At 49.6% G+C, this 20,080-nt stretch overlaps 1 protein-coding gene across 1 annotated transcript in view; it reads left to right on the top strand.

Moving 5' to 3' along the window:
* The first annotated feature begins 320 nt into the window (after positions 1 to 320).
* The window catches only part of NFASC (neurofascin), a 175,289-nt gene continuing 155,529 nt past the window's right edge, over positions 321 to 20,080 (top strand). Inside the window, exon 1 of the mRNA XM_081299468.1 lies at positions 321 to 450. Within this exon, the coding sequence (XP_081155594.1) occupies positions 344 to 450 (107 nt within the window). The 5' untranslated portion in view covers positions 321 to 343. The remainder of the gene's footprint in view (positions 451 to 20,080) is intronic.

The following is a 20,080-nucleotide window of genomic DNA, read 5'->3' as shown; positions in this document are numbered from 1 at the left end:
GTCTGTCTTCTGGTGAAGGGGTATACACAGGACAGATACTCTGGGTAGTCAGCACGTAGTAGGCGCTCAGCGAATGGAACCGTGCACTGAGTATTATTTTCAGTCTGCAAAAAGGTCTCAGAGCTGGCTGAGAAGAGAAAGGACGGTTTCATGCAGTCCAGGTGCGCGAACTACTCCCCATCGCGTAGGGCAGGGCGCGCCCCGAGCCTCCTTTCCTCCTCGGTTCTCCGGTCCCCGCTCAGCAGGCGCTCGCCGCGCGGAGGGAGGGGCGCGGGGGCGCGCACGCAGGCCGTCGGGGGCGCGCCGGCCGCCCGGGGACGCGCACGGGCTAGTCTCTGCCCTAATGCGGCGGCTGGCGACGAGCGGCGCTGCAGGGGACGTGGGGGAAGTGGCGGCGCCGGCAGCGGACAGCTCGGACTGCGCCCGGGGCCGGAGCCTGAGCCCTTGGAGGTAGGGGAGCGCGGACACCGGAGAGATGGGCTGGAAGTAAAATGGTAAAACGGGGATCATGGAAACCCATCTAGCGACACCCCCTTGTTCCCGCCCTCCTCTGTCCGTCTCCATCCTCCGACCTGACCCCATCCCCCTCCGTCCGCGTCCCTTTGCCTTCTCCTGTCCACATTGTCATCTGTCCCGAATCATCCAATTCTTGTATGTTTCCAGCGCACCCCCACATCATCCAGCTCCTACCCTCTCCTCACCCCAACACCTTTTCCATCTCGTTGGCAGTATCCCCTCCCCCTTCCTGCATCCTCGCCCTTTCCCCTCACTTCTCTGTCCCCATCTCATCTATGAGCCCTGCTGGCCCTTATACCTCTGTTTTCCCCAACACCCCACTTTTTATCACCCTATTCGTTCCTATTTCTCCTGCCCTGATACCAGCCCCTCTCTTTGCCCTCCCCCATCTCTTCCCCATCCCTTGCCCCCCAGTCACTCAGTTGAGTGCCTGTCTCCCCACTAGCTCCCTCACCCTTTCTGTCCTCCCCCAGTTCATCTCTGCACACCCTGTCCCAGCCTCTTCCCAGCTGCCTCTTGGTTTCCTCTCCTGCACCATGGTCCCTCTCAAGAACCCCACCTACTCCCCTAGGCTCTCAGATGGCCCGCCACATCACCTTCTCCACCTGCCTGTCCCACTGCTTCTTGGAGCCCCACAGCTTGTCCTCAGCTCCTTACTGGCCCTAGCCCCCCTTCTCTGTTTAGGGCGGCCTCCGGCTTCAAAGGCCCAATGTACTTTCTGTTGTGGACACAACCCACTTTCACCCATTTCTGCATGTTTGATCCTGTCCACGGCTGACGAGGAGGGAGACTGGGGGTTAGTAGGCCTCTGTGTTCCTCTCCAGCCACCCCTCTTCTCAAGCTGTTTAGGTTTGTTTCCTAGATGGACTCGGGAGGGGGTGCTGAGCACAGGGAAACTAGGATTGGAGAGGTGCAGGGTCCAAGGGGACAGATAGTAGGCTCATCCTGGGCCTTGTTCTCAGCCTTGGGGTGTAAAAGGCCTGGGTGAGAACCCCTGCTGGAGTGCTAGAAATTTTTGGATTTTAGAAAGGATTCTTCCTCAGCCTCTAAGTCAGCACTTTGGCACCGGGAGCTGTCATGAGTGTGGCCCATGGGCTGGGCTGAGTGGGCAGAGTGCTGAATCACCTAGACTCTGGTCCCCATGGCAGCCCCTCTGCTGCCTTGAGCCAGGGTCTGCTTCTGGTTCCTTCCTTGGTTTTTGGCATGTGTGTGTGTGCTGGGCAGAGATGCCTCTTCCCTCAGTCTGGAGGAGTGGACAATGCCCCTTTTCTGCCTGTCTGTCTCCCTGGCATGAGGGCCTGGTGTGTCTCATCTACCCTTGGAACTGTGGTGAGCCCTGCTGGGCTCCGGTCAAATCTCCAGCAAGGCAAGGGCAGGCCGCAGGGCTTTGAGAACTGGTTGGGCAGGAGTTGAATGGTTTCGATGGGGCTAGAGATGGGCACATTCAGAACCTGTAAAACTTTAAGCATAAGTAGAAGCCCAGGGAAAATGTGCCTGGAGATGGAAGCCCTGGGGAGGGGTCTATACCAGCTGTGGGGGTGGGACTGGTAGAGGAGGGCAGGCAGGGGTCCGTGCCCCTCTGATGTGAGGAGGATTGGCCTTGCAGGATGAGTCGAAGGACATGAGGGTCTACTACCCATGGAATACATTCTACCTTTTACCCTGACCCAGCTGGCACTTCTGAGGGAACAATTTCTCCCCTTAGTCTTTGGATTTAGCTGAAGGCATGTGTGTGTGTGGAGAGAGAGCGAGAGAGAGGGAGAGAGAGAGAGACAATGATACCGAGGAGGAAAGAGACTTAACACTTAGCTCCAGAACTTGTGTTTGCCACTGTGAAATAGAAAATGACAGCCCATTTCCTGTCTTGGGGACCTCAGCTGAAACTCAGAGGCTGAAATTGGAAGGTGAAGAGCAAACTGCCCACAGATCCTGTCCCTTTTCTGCAAGGCTCCCTCACTTTGGAAATCTGAACAGTTGGACTCTTTCAGATGATGCGTGGCAACTCTCTACCTGCCTCCTGCCTCCGGCAGGGCCTCCTAGGGCTCCTGCGTCTGGGGCCCTGGCTGCCCCCTGCATTGTTACCCTTCTCTGTCCCCTCCCCATCATGGGTGGGGGTGGGGCGGAAGCTTCCCCTGGCATCAGTGGCTCAGGGCTGCCAGCTTTTCCTGGTACGGGGAGGAGGCATCACCTGCAGCTGTTGTCGAGAGCTGATTGGATTATGGTTCTGACGTTGAAGTGCTTGATTGGGGCTCAGGTTAAGTGGGGGATTCTGATAACAGCGTACATATTTTCCAGTTTTGCCCAACAAATTTCACCCCTCGTCCTCTTGTTTGGCATCACAAAGGCTACGGGGAGCTAAACCAAGGGACAAAGAGAAAAGCCAGCTCCCCAGAGAGCTGGGGCAAGACCTGCCAGTTTGTGCCTTGCGGGCTCCCTGTGGGCTGCACAAGACTGTGTGTTTCAAGGGCTGGTCCTTTCGGGGGCACATTGTGGAGATGGCTTAGACCTGGGGGTTTTGTTTTGACTTTGGATTTCCGAGTGGGACAGATCAGAGGAGGGTCCTATTTTTGCAGTGACTGTGAGTCAGGATTCCAAGGCTCTGATCGCTCTGTCGCAACCTATTTCCTACCTTTGGTACCAGGCCTCTCCCTCAGGCTGATTGGGAGACCAGAAGTATACTGAGATCTTAAGACCATCCAAGAGTTGGTGTGTAAGGATCTGACCTTTGACTTTAGAAAAAGACATTTTTAGATGAGAAAGGGGGAGGCAGAGAAGTTCAGCTCTCAGCCTGTTCAGCTGGGGGTGGGTGCTGGGGGAGGGAAGAAACAAGAGGAACTGAAATCTGGATCTGTAACTTATTCATTTCACAGATACCCAGTTAGCCCTACACTGTGCTGCTCTGCTAGGCTCTGAGATTACAGAGAGGAAAAGTAAGGCAGACTTGGAGGTCCCAGAGGTCCCAGCATCATGGAAGTAAGAGAGACAGGTAATCAGACAGCAGGATCTCAAAATCTCATGGTGTCAGCCCCCTTTTGATGGCTGGGAAGAGGGCTTGGTTGATGTCATTAGGAATGGTAGCAGAGCTGACCCTGAAGTTGACTGTCAGGAAAAGGGTGGGGGAGGAGGTGAAATTCAGCTTATCAGATCCCCCAGCTGGAGGGGCAGCTGGAGGGGTGTAGCTGAATCCCCCTGGGTACTGCTGCAGCTTCATGCAGAAACACCCACAGGGAACTTTGGGTCAAGGTCCCAACTGCTTTACTCCACTCTCCTAAGAACTTGCATTTTAGAGGTAAAGCATGGTCTGAAAGTGCTTAGAATGCCAGAGCAAAGAGAGGAAGGAGGCCCATTCTGCCCTCAGGGAGCTTCCAAACTGATGGCGGAATAGCAGGTACCTGCACAGGGTCATGCTCAGAAGCAAGGTGAGGAAAGCACTGTGAGATAGTGATACGCATGAAGGGGTCTTGGGGTTATGAGTGGGTCAGAGTCAGGTAGAGGTCATCAGAGCAGTCCAGATGGGGGTGGGCTGATAGTAAGCAGGGGACACCCTCTGAAGTTATATACTTGAGTACAGGTCACCATGACTAGCTAAACTGGGAAAAGAACCTGAGGCGGGAGACTCCTGGCTTCATCTGTCTGAGTGGCCATTTCTCTTTCCCACACGCCAACTGAGTTCATTTCATTCATCTGTCCCGAGCCTTTAAACCTGGTCCGAGACTGTGCTAGGTGCTGAGAAATGAGTTGAGTTGGAGAGAAAGAAGTGAAGACAAATTAAAACAGCACAAGAAATGCTATAAAAGGTTGAATGGGTTCCTGGCATGGTAGGTACTTGGCTGAGGGGTCACAGTGAGCAGAGGACCTGGAGTAACCACCAAACTAATTTTGAGGCTAGATCCCCATGCCTCGACTGACACAGCTTGATGGCAAACATTTGAGCAGTGACTCAAAATGTCCAGGTAGCATCCAGGCCTCGCTGCCAGGGTAGATGTTGGATGCCCATGGCCTGGTCTCTGGGACTGCAGGGGAAGGTTCTGGGAGCTCGGGCTATGCTGGGTTCCTGTAGGCACTTCTGCAGCTTTGCTGACCCAGGGCATTGGTCAGATTGTCCAGCCAGCTTGAGAACCCTGGAGCCACCCTCCTTTCATTAGGCCTTGAGGCAAGCTGGGGGCCAGGTAAAGGGCTTAATAGCAGTAGTCATCATTACTGAGTGCTTACTATGTGCTGGGTATCCTACTGTAGGCTTTATGTGAATCACCTCATTTCATCCTTTGAGTTAACTAGACAAAAGAGTTTTAGTTAGGATTCAGGCTTTACAGATAATGAAACAAATTTTGAGAGGGTCTTACTTGTTTAAGATCACAAAACAGGTAATTGCAGAGGCAGATTTTTTTTTTTTTTTTGTACCAGCGATTGAACTCAGAGACATTCAACCACTGAGCCATATTCCCAGCCCTTTTTGTATTTTATTTAGAGACAGGGTCTCACTGAGTTGCTTAGAGCCTCTGTAAGTTGCTGAGGCTGGCTTTGAACTGGCGATCCTCCTGCCTCAGCCTCCTGAGCTGCTAAGATTACAGGCATACAGCACGGTGCCTGGCCAGAGGTAGAATTTAAACCTACATTTGTTTGACTTCAAAGTCCATGCCCTGTCATCTATTATACCGAGCTCTCCCAGGCTTGTTGGAAAATAAAGAACTGGAATATTTTGTCCTCATGTACAGTTTAGGAAAATCTGTTAGACAGGTTCAGTTAAAATGAATTTTTGAGTACCTATGATATCCCTGTGAAAGACAGAAATGTGGTTCCTGCTTCCAATTGGAGAAGTAAGGCACAGAAAGCACCTTGGGAACAATACACAATGGTGTGTGATGAAGGCTGCTTAGACCCTGGACAGTAACCGTTCTCGATAGGCGTGATCTGTCAACTGGACCAAGCTGTTGGAGTTGAGCTGATGTGACCTTTGAGGTCAGACAACCCTAGGCTCCAGCCCTGCTTCTTCCACTTGCTTCTGGGCTGCTGAAGTTCACTGTAAAATGCAGATACTAATATAGCCTTATGGAGCTGTCATAAGGATTAGATGTGCTGAAGATAGGAAGGCCCTGCTCAATACCCAGTGGGGAACAAATGCTCCTCAAGTGGTAACTGCTGTTCACAGAGGAGGGGGCCGTGGCCTTGAGCCTGGACAGATTGATAGAATTTGCTAGACAAGGAGGGTGTTCTAGAGGAGGGAACCCACCAGATGTATTAGTAAAAACTTGGCAGGTTCAGGTTCTCTAGGGAGGAAGTGGTCTGCTTCCTCTCGTCTGCTCTCTACCCTCACCCTGCTCCTGCCTGTCTTTCAGGGACAGGACAATCATCTTAAAAAGGGCTTATACTTCTGGCTCCACTATTAACAGAACTTAAATGCGTTTCTCTGTATAAAATTAGAAGATTGGTTTAAGTTCTTGTCCCAGAAGCCACATCTCTGGGATTTATGTCATTGATTAATTTCTTGTCCTTTCTCTTTTCTCCCAAATGCAACTCTATGAAAAAGTTGGAGTGTTTGGGGCCCGGAGGGGTCATCCCCTCCGGCCTCCGTCTCTGGCTCCTGCAGATCCCCTCCTCTGGGAAGCAGCTGCCTGAGCATCTGCCCTCTCTTCCTTCACCTGCTCCTCCTCAATCTTCCCTTCCCTGACTGGCCCAGCCCCTCCTGAAAGGCCTCCCTGGCAGCCCCTCTCCCAGTCATTATGATGCTAATCATGTTGTTAATTTTTCTAAGATCTAGAAAGAAAGCCCCAATCTGTTGTAATGAATTTAATTAGAGAGGGGCTTGAAGGGCTTCAGAACCTCTTACCAGGATCACAATAAACAGAGTTAACGAGATAAACAGCCTGAGATCAGCAGCTCAGGGCTTGGAAGAGAGGATTTCCGCCGCCTGTCTTGAGTCCTAGAGTAAGAAAGTCCTTGGCATCCAGAGTTGGAGGAAGTCTGGTCTGCTGTCCTCCAGGTGGGCCCCACACAGCCCCAGGTACTTAGCTTCTACCTAGTTCTTCTTGAGAAGATCTGATCATTCTTATTATCATCACCAAGCATTTACAGAGCACCTACTCTTTGGTGCTCTGTCTTTTTGGAGCAACACAGAGGCTTATCAGGCCCCATCTTTGCCTTCCAGGTGATGAGAGATGTATCTTCAAATATAAGAAACATTTGCTAATTCCAGACAGTACTGCCTGTCAATGGACTATGACATTAGACTTGGGTGATCTATTAAAGGCTTGGGCAAGAGAAAGTACCTGCCATGGACTTGATATAGCCACACTTGAAAACTCAATGATCCGAGCTGCTGGAGGAAGAGCGGGTGCACCCCGAGTGCTGGGGTCTTTGTTTTGCCGTACTTGTGCTGGGGTATCCTGCTTTGCCTCTCTCAGCACGTAGACTGGGCAACTTGGGGAAAGGCCCCAGTAGGACAGGGGAATTCAGGCTTCAGCTAGTGTTCCTGGATCCAGCTTTGGCCAGCTGGGGCCAGATCTAAGTTTTGTTCTCAGATCTTGTGATTTTTCTGGAATGAAAGTGGATGGCTGGCAGAAGAATTCCAAGGACTTTCCCCAGTGATGAGAGTTCCCTCCTTTTATACCGATGCTAGCCAATTTGCTTTGGCAATAACATTAAAAAAAAAAAAAAAAGTACTTAATGGAAGCTTAAAGTTCTAGGGGAAGTTTCATAAGTTCTCCCTTTCTATTAGTAAGAATCATCTGATGTGCATAGACATGTGTCTAGGTGTGTGTCGCCTAAGTCCATGAAACTATTCCAATGACATTCGTGGTATAGTTGGATCTTTATTTGTAGTGTAAAAGTTATTAAACATTTCTGGCCTTAAATTCGCCTTATGCAAGAGAGGAATTGTCACCTCTATATCTTATTTGTGTAGATACATTAGACAAAAGCTTTGAGGATAGGATTATTAAAAATGAGGAAGCATCATAACTATCTTTTTGACAAGGGAGTCTACTATTGAGTTGAGATTCAAAGTCACTTTCCCCCTGGAATGCCTTGACTTGTGACACCAGCCCGAGTTTTACTTGGGGGCGTCTCCCAATTGTTTGCTTCCTGTTATTTTCTGTAGTCTCTTCTGGGCTTATGTGTAATTAGGAATGAAGTGAGTACACTGCTGCGGGTGTTAGTTGACCTAAATGAGAGAAAGTTGCATGACAGACATTGTTATCATGTCATTGTTGGAAAATCTGTTGTGTAGTATTTTTCCACATGTGGAGTTAACGCATTCTTTATGAAGGAAAATGCCTCTGAGGCCACAGCCAGTTTTCCTATGTGACATAGGCAGGGACAGAAACTTGATCCCTTTCTGATCATCATCACCCACAGAGTGGAACTAAAGCCTTTGGAACTTGTATTGGGAACTAACCCAGGATTCTCTGGCTGATCCCAGCTCTGGGCTCTGCCCGTGTTTTATAAAATAATCATTGCATCTGCAGTTACCCTTTCAAGGCCCTATTGTATGCAGAGCGCTTCTCTAGGTGGAAACTAGTTTTGAGAGAATCCTCAATTCATGAATATTAGAAATATTTTAGTCCAAGATCCTTATTTTACCCAACAAGAAACTGAAACTCTGAAAGGTGGCATGACTTTTACTTGTGTTAGTGTGACGAGTTGCTGGCAAAATCTAGTTCTTCTTTCACATACTGGCCCACCTGGAACTTTAAAATGCACCTATGACACTAGTCATTGGACGTGATGCTATGTCATGAAGTTCCTTAAAGCGTGCTCTGAACTAGAAGTGCTTTGGGATATCAGAGGAGGGAGGGAATCAACATAGACTAAAGTTCTTGGGGGAGGTTTGGAAAAGATGTGGGGGCTGGCTTTGTCCTCTGGTGGGAAGGAGTCAAATAGGCAAAGGTAAGGAAATGGTGGGACAAAAGAACAGCCAAAGGTTTTAGAGGAGGGAAGCACCTGGGGTGGGGACATGGTGCACTGAGCACGTGAGGCTGTCAAAGGTGCAACTAGAGACCAGCGGGGGCTGGACTGCAGAGAGCCTTGACTTTGGAACTGAGGAGCTGGATGTCTTGGTGCTGGTGAGGAGCCTTTGAAACTTCTGAGCTGACCTGCCTCTGTTCTGAAGACAAGGTTGAGGTGTTAGAGGTAGGTGGGAAACCCTTCTCAGGCACCTATACTGGTCTGGGAGGGGACAGTTCCTTCTGAAGGTGTGTTTGAGGAACAGGGGTGTGTTGAAACTTTCTGGAGTGCTGAGAGGTTGCTGTCCAGGGTGCTGATCTAACCTGTCCTCTGAAAGATTTTCTCCCCAGTGACACCAGGTTAGAAAGTACAGCCGAGAAATTCTTGGAACTGTCCAGAGGGCGCCAGAACACGATTCTGGCTAGAACAAGGCAGCAGGTGGCCTTTCTTGCAGGGAACTGGCTACAGCATCTGACTTCACAGTCCCTGTGATGAAAGCAAAATGACGGGTCCCCTTAGGAAGGAGAGACCGTGTGTGTACACAAATGCATGCTAAGAGGACTCAAGTGGTAGGCAGCCCTGCAAGCTTTGCTCCAGGGCCTTTGTGTGGGGGGGAAGAATCTCAGCCCATTGCTTAATGCATTGTGAACATGTCCTTCCTCTGCTCAGCACTCCTCAGGGACTGAGAGACTCTCCAGCAAACTGGGAGAGAGCAGAAGACCCTGCTCATTACTTCACCTGAAATATCTAAATGCTTGATATTCGTGCTGCCCAATAGAAGTTTCTGTGCAGAGAGAAATGTTCTGTATCTACACTGCCCAACGTGGCAGCCACTAGTTCCATGTGGCTACTAAGCACTTGAAATGTGGCTCATGTGACTGAAGATTTGAATTTTGAATTTAAATTAAGTTAAATTTAAATTTAAGGGGCTGGGAATGTAGCTCAGTGGAAGGGTGCTTGCCTCGAATACGTAAGGCCCTAGGTTCAATCCCAGCACTGCAAAAGAATTTTTTTTTTAATTTAAATGGCCACATGTGGCTAGTGGCTACTGTATTAGACTGTATAGTCGCATATACTCAGAATCCTTGACCATGCCCACTTACCCTTATTTACTGACCCCTCATTACCTAAACTTGTACGGTACACTGTGAAGTAGCCTTTTGAATGGGGGTGGATTTGATAAGTTCCTGGAGAAAGCCCCACTTTGAATCCAGACTGAAGCCCTTGTCTGGCCATGAGTTTTGTCTGGATTTTTCTTGTTTTCACAATGAGAACAACCTTACATGGCACCCTAAAGTTTTCTGTTCAAGGGCACAGAGAAGCTGCCTTGGATTCTGGCTGAGGTCCAATACTTGGAAGCCTCAAATGACAAAGCAGGCAGTGTGGGTGACTCTGGGGCGAAGTGGAGGGACGATGAGGTGCTCTTGAGTCAGATGCTGAGGGCATCGGGTGTAGAAAGGTTCCTGTCTTGAGCCTTCTCACTTTCTGACTCTGGGTGTTCACTCCCGTTCTGTGCACCCGGTAGCGTGGACGTGGGTGTGGGTGAGTGGCAGAAGTACTCGTTTTGAACAACCAATAAAAAAAAAGAAGTACTCGAGAGGACTAGAGGAGACTGGAGGACTCATGCCAATCCATCAGCAAGCCAAAAGATTGGAGCATTGTGTTGGCATGTGCCAGTGTCCATAGGCCTGCCTGACCACATGGAAGGGCCTGCTTTTCTTGGTCTTAGGCTTGCTCTTTGTAAGTCTGAAATGAGCTTTTTCAAGGAATGCTTTATCTTTTTCTTCTTTTCTCTCGTAGAATCTCACTGTGCTGCTAGTCATCCTTAATAAATGCCTGCTTCTGAGTAGCTCTTTGTTAGCCTGGAGCTACGGGTTTGACCCTTAGGAAATGTGTGCACGTGAATACAAATAGTATTTATTGGACCCCTGCTGGGTGCAAGTGTCTGCGCTCAGTACTGTGGGCAGTGACAAAGGAGGAGCTGGGGAGGGCTGCTCCCAGTCTGATGGGAGCGCAGAGGCAGGCACGTGTGAAAAATCACACACACACACACACACACACACACACACACTCCCCAGATAGACAGAGACAAAGACAGAAGTGGTAGCGGGATCGGAGCTGGGGTGGGGTGTGAGATGCTGGAGGGGCCAGATGATGTGAGTGCCTCTGTCTGGCTGTCTCTCGAGGATTCCCTCCTTCACTAGGCTTAGCTGGTACCAGCCACCTCCATGCCTGCAGTGACAGTGCCGTCTTTATGGGTGGCCGGGCAGCCTGCTCTCTCATGGGGGCTATGCCGAGCCAGTGCTGTCCTTAGCTTGCCTCTTCTGTGAGAAGAGCACTCCAGGAGGGGGAAGGGACAGTGGGGACGAGGACTGTGTGGAAGGGGAGGAAACTCCTTTTTCTTCTTATTCCTTAAATGGTGACTGCAGATTTCCTCTTAGTCACAGAAGGGTTTGTTGGGATTCCAGCAGCTCTAGACATGGAGCCCCATGATGCAGACCCAGGTGCAGCTCGGAGGAGAAAAGAGAAGCAGAACTTGGCCACGTCGCTCCCCATAGGCACCAGTGCCCCTGCCCTAATCACTAGGGTGTTCTCTGCCTGGAGGGGGGCAGGTGGGCTTTGTCTCCCAGTGCACCTGGGAAAGGACTTCTCTGCTTGGCCTGTAGGGAAGGGTCTACCTCTCACTGACCTGCCCAAAGTGCTTCTCAGGCCGCTGCATCCACCTGGGATCATGTTGAAATGCAGATTCAACCCAGACTAGTAGGTCTGGGCTGGGTCTGAGAATCTACATTTCTAACAAGCTCAGAGGTGATGCCAATATAACTGGAATCCAACCACACTTTGATGGATGAGGCCCTCTATGTGGGATCTCAGTCCTGCCCACATGTTAGCTAGCATCATCTGGGGAGATTTTATGGGATGCCAACAGCTGAGACCCACCCCACGCCAAATAAACAGCCTTCTTTGCAGGCAGGGCCAAGGCACTGTCGTGTGATCAAGGCCCCCAGGTAATTGTAGCATTCAGCCCTGGCTGAGAACTCCTGCTTCTCCTGATGGGTTCTGCCCCCTCTGCTGTGCCTTCACCTGGCTGTGCCTTTCTTACCCAGGAGACTGTATGTGGCCTGAGGGCAGGGAATGCCTTATTGGTACCTGCTTCTGTGGAGGTACCATTAGCCATGCTGGATCCAAGAACGCAGTTGTCTAGAACAGGCCAGTTCTACTCTTGGAACAGTAACTCACAGTGGTACCTGGTTTATGTACTTAGTAAACTTTCAGTAAATATATACTGAGTGGATGACTATGCACCAGTGTGGGGCAGTGGAACAGGCATTGGTTAGGGATGTGACAATTAGGGTTAAAGTGTCTAGGACAAGCTATTAGCCTTCCTTAGCTTTAACTTTCTCAGTTTGAAATGGGAATACTAATGCCCCACTAAGAGGGCTATTTAAATAAGCACATCATCATACTGAGTCATCACCACCCTTGAATTGAATGTTGTTAGTCCCATTACACTGAGAAAATGGAAGCTGAGAATGGAACCAACTTGCCCAAAGTGGCACAGCTTTAGGTGCTAGGGCTGGGATCAGATCTGGGCCTTTCTGATTCCAGTCTAATAGTCCTGGCTCATGGCCCATCAGGCAGTTTGGGGTTCCAGCACAGGCCCTTGGCCCTTTTGTTTGAGAAACTTCCTTGTCTAAGGGTTGCTTGCGTGAAGAATGAGTGAGGAGTCCCTGGCAGGGTGTTAGGTGTGAGGCCATGGAACTCTCTGGTTCCCGGCCATTGTCATCCCATCAAGCCACTACTCAATTCTCAGTCTTCCTGGGGCCCAAGGCTAAGGCTGTAGCACTTTCCCCAAAGAAGAATCATCATGTGTCCCCACAGACCCGTCTCTGCTTGACAAAGCCACAGAACCAAGCTCTGATCTGTTTTTCTAGGTTTACTTTTCATTCTGGGAAGGGAGCGATGCAGGGCCCATGAAAGTGAAGACATAAAAGGAAGACCATCCTGTGAGCCTCCCTGCGTCTACCTTACTTCTAGGTGTGATGTCAACAGGCGTCTGTTGTTACCACCTGTTGTTGGTTGCCCCATTTTGGGTGGGTGGGTGGGGTAGCCACCTCCTTCAACAGGTTTATTATGGAGAGAAGGTCCTAATGTCTGCTCTCCTGCTGCCCACCCTTCCAGCCTCCATGGAGATGCCAGGATTATAGGCCACATTCCTACAGAACTCAACGTGGCCAAGCTGGTCAGTAAGAGGTGGCAGGGAGGGATAGTTTGCACAGTCTGGCTCAATAGGGTGCTTATCTATCTGGGCTTGGAATAGTTGTTGAACGCAGGACCTTATCAGGTACTCTCTGAGGCTAACTGGATCCACAGTGAGAAAGAACTGTGCATAGTGGACACACCAGAAACCCCGGCCTTGCCGTACAGGAACCACGATGCCCCAAAGTAGGCTTGAGATATCTGCTTCCATTGCTCCTCACTGAGATGGGACTCACTGTTCCAATCTGGTGCACATCTGTTTTCTTGCTATCTTCTCATTTGACTGACCACTCTCCTAATTTTTTTATTCCATAAAATTCTGCGCTAGGATATTGGTTTCCTATATCAGGACCATTATCACAACATCCAGAACTTTCTTAAGCTTCATTTATGAATTGTTCAGACTTTAATTACAGAGGGCTGATCCATGGTGTTGCTTTTAGGACAGTCTCTGATAAATTCCATATTGTATTATGCACCCCACTTCTTTCTCTGTGGGTTTCCCTGAAGTTTTGTCGCTGACTTTTTTTCCCCGTGTCTCTGACATGCTCCACATCTGATGGGGATAAAGGTTTCCAGTTAGGTCTGGGCTAAAGATGGATCCCTTGTCATCCAGAAGCCTGGCCACCCACTGGGCATTCTGTGCAACACCTTTGCATTGCGCACCTGACTGGAGAGGTCGGGGTTATCTTTCCATTCCCGCTGCTCTGTAGCTCTTCCAACATGACCTTCCCCAGTGTCGTGGGAACCAGCATGAAGGCTCCCCGGCTGCTGGGACTTGGATGGGTTTTGCGAACGACTAGAACTTGGATGAGTTGGACCGGTGGCCCCCAGGACTCTGCCTCGTTTCCTCCTCCATCCTGTTGTCCTCAGCCATGGGGCCATTGGTTGTTGTGGTTGTTGTCATACTACTCTGATAATCGGTGGCACAGGCGAGGTGGGCCTGCTTGGTGCTGGAGATGCAGGAGAAGCTGGAGGTTAAAGGAGAGTGGCAAACAGCTACGAGTGCTATGTGGCTGGGCCCTCCTGCAAGGGTCTGGAAGGCTTGTCTGGGATTGAGTCAGAGCTGTGCCAAGTGTTGGCCCCCTTCTGAGTGAGACTGGGTAAATCCTCTCTGAACCTGAAACCTTGAAAAAGAAAGAGGGACTCTCTAGATGGCGTTATAAAAAATAACAGCTGGGACTTCTGAGTCTAAGAATGCTGTTTCTCAGTGGCCTAGTGGTATCATCTGGGCTCTACCCATGTGCTGTTGTGTTGGGGACAGGTCAAAACAGGCCAAGGACTACTCATTGGTGGCTAAAGATGCTCTTGCTGGGACTATGGATCTTTGTGTGTTGTTGGGGGAGTGCTGGGGATTAGAACCCAGAATCTTGTACATGCAAGGCGAGTACTCTACCAACTGAGCTATATCCCTGGCCTCCCAGATATTTATTACTATCATTATTATTGAAAGTTTCACTGAGCTAGTTAACCCATGTGCACTTGCCAGAAGTAGTTCAGCACGTGTACCTTTACGGTTCCCACGGTCACATCTTGCATAACTATAGGACATGCTCACAGTCAGGATATTGACATCAATCTCATTCTCCACTTACTCCCGTTTCCCCAGTTTGTGTTTGTTTCCCCACTTGTTTGTGTGATTTTGCTCCAGATAGTTTGCTTTTTTCCTGTTCTCTTTTGACCAAGTTTGTTGTTCGTGTGAAACTCTGAGTGAGCGCGTCTGGTCTTGGAAGTGGAAGACCGTGCAAGAGCAAGGACCCTGGGGTCCGACTTCCTGGTTCAGTTCTGGCTCTCTGTGCACTGACTGATCTTTTGCAAAGGCCTTAAATCTTCCTTAACATTCATCTGTAAACTGGGAAGTGAAATATCCTGCATGGGGTTGTTGCACTAAATAATGCCCTTGAACCCTCTTGGCATAGTGCCTGAGAAAAAGAGGTGCTTTTGAAAGTTTGTTGTAGTCATTATTTCCCACCTCCCCCTCCTGACAGTAGTGTCACGTTCAAGCAGGGCTCCTGGATTATTATTATTTTTTTAGGCAGGATCTACTGAGTTGCTCTGATTAGCCTTAAACTTGTGAGCCTCCTTCACCTCTGGAGTGGTTGAGATTACAGATGTGCGCCACCGTACCTGACCACACTTCAGGCCATGGTGGGCAATCTCAAAATGTTTTTGAGCCTCAAATGGGTGCTCAGTTGTATGCTAGGCACTGTGAGAATTACAGAGGAGACAAAGAAGCAGGTTTTGCCTCAATAAACCTTGTACTGTAGTTGAGGAAACTTCCAGGATATTCATGCATAGTAGATAGCTCACTTTACAGGCAATAAAAGATAAATGCAAATGGATGGCTTAGGCCACAGGGGCTCCTGAGTTTGGAAGGAAGGGAATAGCTAACTGTTTATGGTGGTGCACACTTGTAATCCCAGCAACTCGGGAGGCTGAGGCAGGAGGATTGTAAATTCCAGGCCCACCTCAACAACTTAGAGTGACCCTGTCTCAAAATCAATAATAAAAGAAGGCGTCGGGATGTGGCTCAGTGGTAAAGCACTCCTGAGCTGAATCCCCACACAAAAGTGTGTGTGTGGGAGAGAAAGAGAGAGAGAGGGGGCGGGGGGAGAATGAGAATGAAAAGAGAAGGAAAGTAAAAGAAGGGAAGAAGAAGAAAGAACATTTTAATCTGTGGTGCCTGGAATGACTTCAAGGAGATTTGGAGTGGGATTTTGAAAGGTGGAGCTCTGCCTCTGTCCTTCCAATAAGCCCATCAGGTTGTCTCTCTCAAGAGGATGAGACCAAAATTCAGGAGACATGGACAAGTCCAGTTATTCTCAAGTTCTAATTCCCTCACGCTGGCCACACCCAGCATGGACAAGATGGAAGGAATCCCTTTCTGATTTTAAAATGAAGCCCAGAGAGAATGAGTTAGCTGACCCGAGGAGGTTGATCAACAAAACAGAGGTACAAGTGAGACATGAACACAGAGAACTGGTCACCTGCCAAGAAAGCAGCATGTATTGGGACGAGGCAAGCTGAGGTTCTGTCCCTTGGCCTGTGGATTTCTGGCTGTCTGGCCTGAGGCGGGAAGGTGGGGGATGGAGAACAGTCCACCCAGTGCAAGACCCTTCCAGTTCCACAGCTCTGGTAGGGAACATCACGTGACCAGCACTGCACCCTCCCAGCTCTGGCAGGGTTCCAAGGCCTGGTCTCAACAACCACGGGACTTAGTGGCCCAGCCTGGGAAGAGCCCATTGTCTTCTTGCATCACCGCTGGCAGGGCGGCTTCTGGGCTAGCTAGCTTGTTCACTTTTTGTTTTGCAGAGACTGTGCTGAGTCTTATACTCAGCTGCAGCTGGGGAGCTGGCTCTTACTCAACCTTTGTCCCAATCTGTAGAATTCCCAGTGGTCCTCATGGAAGGCTGCTAACTTTTCCTCTGTGTGTGTGTGTGTGTGTGTGTGTGTGTGTATGTGTGGAGAAGAGGGAGAAGTCTCCCAAAAAGGCAGGAAATCTCCATCTCCCCTGCAGGGCTGGTAGAGACAACTCGGATGTGAAGTTGACCACTAGCAGGAAAACAGGGCTGTGCTGTGGTCATGAGCTCTAGGGGGGAGTGGCCTGTGACCTTCCCCATGCTTGGCTATTGCCTCAGTAGGAGCAGCAGTAGTAATAATAGGCTAAAAAAATGGGTTAGAAGGAAGCCCCCAAAGCTCCTAGGACCCTTAGAATCCTGAGCTTGGAAAGACTTGGAACCAGTTATGTCCAGTCCTTTGTTTTGTGTGAGAAGAAGTGAAGGCCAAGGAAGGACCCTGCTCCTCCATAGCTCAGGGCTCATCTGTTCACAGAATCCTTGCTGCCCTCACCCCTCCAGCTCCTCCCCAAGATGCCCATGTGAGAATCAGAGGAAGGAGGGCCAGGCGTGGTTTTATTTATTTATTTTCTCTGAAGCGAAAGGGTTTATTGAGATATTTTAGGTAGTGGCCAGAAAAAGAACCAGGTCCTGGGCAGACCTACTTTGCCTTTTGTCACAGGGTTGCTTCCTTGTCTTGGGTTGAAACTGGCAGGAGAGAGAGAGGAATCTCCTGGCCCTGTCCCCAGACAGCCACCACCTCGTCTTTCCTTTATATCTCCTCATCCCTTGACTATGCACTTGGAAAGTCAGCACATCATAGAGGACTTGACTCTTTCCTGCCATGCCCCCCGCCCCCCCCAAACACCGCCACAGCTTTTCTTTCCAGAATATTCCACAGACCCAGTTGAGTACCTGTGACTCCCTGCTGGCCCTACGTTGGCTGTACCTCCATCTCGTCTGAGGCAGGCTGCTTTATATTTGCTTCTTATAGGCAGTGTGTGTGTTGGGGGTGGGGTGGGCTCTCCTGTTAGTCCCTGTCCAAGATGAAAGCTTGCAGGATCCCTCCAGGGGCAGAGCAGTTCAAGGGCACCAGTCGCAGTTCTGCTGTTACCAAGAACTGAGAATGTGAAAGCCAGGAGAGGGTGGGGGCGTGGGGGTAACTCACGCCTGACTCTGCCTTTGTTTCCCCAGAACTCTTTGAACTGGAAGCAGGGATAATTTTGCCATTTCCTAGAGGGGCACCCTGAGGCTCAGAGGGGTCCAATGAGGCAAGCCACTAGAACCCAGCCTCCCCGTCATCCATTCATCCATTCTGTGATAGCGACAGCTTTCAAATTAGAACAAAACCAGCAGAAAATATACATATTTAATATTAATGGTTATTCCTCCCAAGTGATTTCCTTTTTTTTTGCTTGTTTCTTCTCAAATTTTAGTGACTTTTATCTTTATAACCAGAAAAATAACATTCAAAAAATAAAAATTTGGGGCTGGGGATATAGCTCAGTGGATAGGTATGCTCAAGGCCCTGGGTTCAATCCCCAGCACCACAAATAATGATAATAATAATAATAATAATAATAACAACAACAACAACAACCTGTATGCTTTAAAAGGTACATTTAATTTCAATAAAATTTGCGACACAGTAATGACCAAGGGGATTGCATGGAATCACTGCATCCCTGACCCAAGGAGTCTGTAGAGGTTAAGTACAGGGGTGGTGGAGGGTCCCTTGCCCCTTCCCAGGATGTTTTCAGGCTATGTAGGATCTAGCTTCTGGTCTGCAGCTTACAAGCAAAGTGTTCACAGTCACTTCTGCCCCAACTGTGAATGGGTCAAATCATCAGCAATGAAACTGTGCATGCCATTATTTATTGAACAGCATGCTTTGTTTAAAATACAAAAGTCAAGTTTGTCATGTTGAGGTGAGACCCCCGGGGCTTGAGGGCAGTCATGTGCCCAAGGAGACCAGCTGGCCTGGGTAGATGCTGTGGGCGAGCACACATCCGTGTTGGCATCTTGCCTCCAGCCTGCTTGTCCGGCCTGCCTTCAGGGCTTATGATCGAAGCCGGGAGATCGGGAGTCCTGAGGGGAAGAGTGGCCCCATTCTTGGGCTCCTCAGCACCCGCTCTTTGTGGTGGAGTCTCCCTACTGAAGTTGGTGCCACAGGGCGTTGTGTTATTTTTGGAGGAGAGTTAGAGCAGTGCTTGGCACCTTGAGGGAACCCTGCAAGTGTCCAGCACTGACGCCGTCATCGTCATGGTCGTGGTCCTCTCTCTGTGCAGGCGGGGATAGACACTGTCAGAACTGACAGGGGCCTTCAAAACAGGCAGGTGTGGGACTGCCAACCTGGGGCCTATATCTGAGTCACCTGGAGGGCTTGTGAGAGCAGATTTGGGGCCCTGTCTCAGCGTTCTGAGGCTGTGGGTCCGGGGTCACCACCAGAATGTGCGTCCCTGCCAGGTTCCCAGCTGATGCCCTTGCTGCTCAACCAGGGGCCATACTCGGAGAGCCAGGGATCAACCCTTCGCTTTACCAGGGGAGGCCTTAGGGGGGACCTCATAGCCACGGTCTGCTTACCCTCTGGTTTCAGAATCGGGGCCAGACCCAGGTTTCCTGATTCCCAGTCCAGACTCTAACCTGCTGATGTTCTCATCACCTCTCCTCCTGCAAGTGCCAGCAGCTGGTTGGCGAGAGACTGTGGTGCTGAGATTGAAACTGTCGTGACTCTAGAAAGGGGACAAGAGCAGGCCCAGCAGGGCTCTGGGGGTCCGGGTCCAAATATTGAACCTGCTGCCATTTCTCTTCCAGGACGTTTTCACTAATCCCACAAACTTTGACCCACTAAGTTCCTTCTATGCAAAAATGCTGTCCCCGGCACTGGGAGGGGTACCTCAGCACACTGGGCTGTCCCTGGCACTGGGCGGGGTACCCAGGCACACAGGACAAAGCCTGTGTTCTGCAGCAGCTCTTTCCAACCCTTCTTGTCGGACCCCAGGACACTGCTTCATCTCCAGTAGAATTTGAAGCCATCGTTTCCCCTAGGGGCCACCATGAGAATAGAGGACTCAGCCGGCAGACAGGATACTAACCCTTGCCCTGCTCTGACTTATCAGGTGACCTCAGGTAGCTCATTCTCCTCTGTGGGCCTCCACTGTTTTCTAGAAACTTCAGTGAGGCCATGAATGAACCCATGGTGAAGACTGTTTTCCAAGCCTGTGACTTTGAAACTCTGGGGGGGTTCTCAAATGGCTTGTAAGGACATGGACTTCGTTTCTGTTTTAATCAATCGGTTAATACCTTTATTCCCTGTTTTCCTCATTCATATGAAACAGACTCTCCTGCTGTGAGGATCTGGAAGAGTGTGAGGCCTCTCGGGCTTCCATCCTCCGGTGGTGCGTTATCTGATGAGCAGCGCCAACCGCAGTGGTGGCTTTGGCCTCCTAGTAAGCTTTTCTTAGTCATCTATTGTTTATTTTATCCATAATGAACCATTAGTGGGGACAGGAAACATATGGAACTTCATGGAGTTAAGGAGAAGCACAATAATAATAGCTCCACAAATTTGCTTGAAGACGGTGGTTACCAGATTGTATTCATTTGAAGAGGATTTTTATATTATAACACATCAAGATGTTTCTAGTACTCACAAAAGGGATAATTATATTTAAGTTGGATTTTCATTCACTGAGAATAATACTATCCACATCTATAACAGAGAAGTACACATTAATCAGTCTAAAAGCCTCTCTTCTTCAGAAACACAATTTAAAACATACAAAGTACCAAATATATGAATTTCCAGCTTCAGGGCATGAGAGCAGCTTCTGACCACTTTTTTTAAAAATTTTTTATTTTATTTTATTTTTATACCAGGGATTGAAGCCAGGGGCATTTAAACACTGAGCCTCATCCCCAGCCCTTTTTATATTTTGAGACAGTCTCACTGAGTTTCTTAGGGCCTCGCTAAGTTGCTGAGGCTGGCTTTGAATTTGTGATCCTCCTACCTCAGCCTCCTGAGTCAC

The sequence above is a fragment of the Spermophilus citellus genome, assembly GCF_964194105.1.
Source record: "Spermophilus citellus genome assembly, chromosome: 6".
Classification (NCBI taxonomy): Eukaryota; Metazoa; Chordata; class Mammalia; order Rodentia; family Sciuridae; genus Spermophilus; species Spermophilus citellus.
Note: the sequence above shows the minus strand (reverse complement) of the source record. Positions and strands in the feature narration are given on the sequence as shown.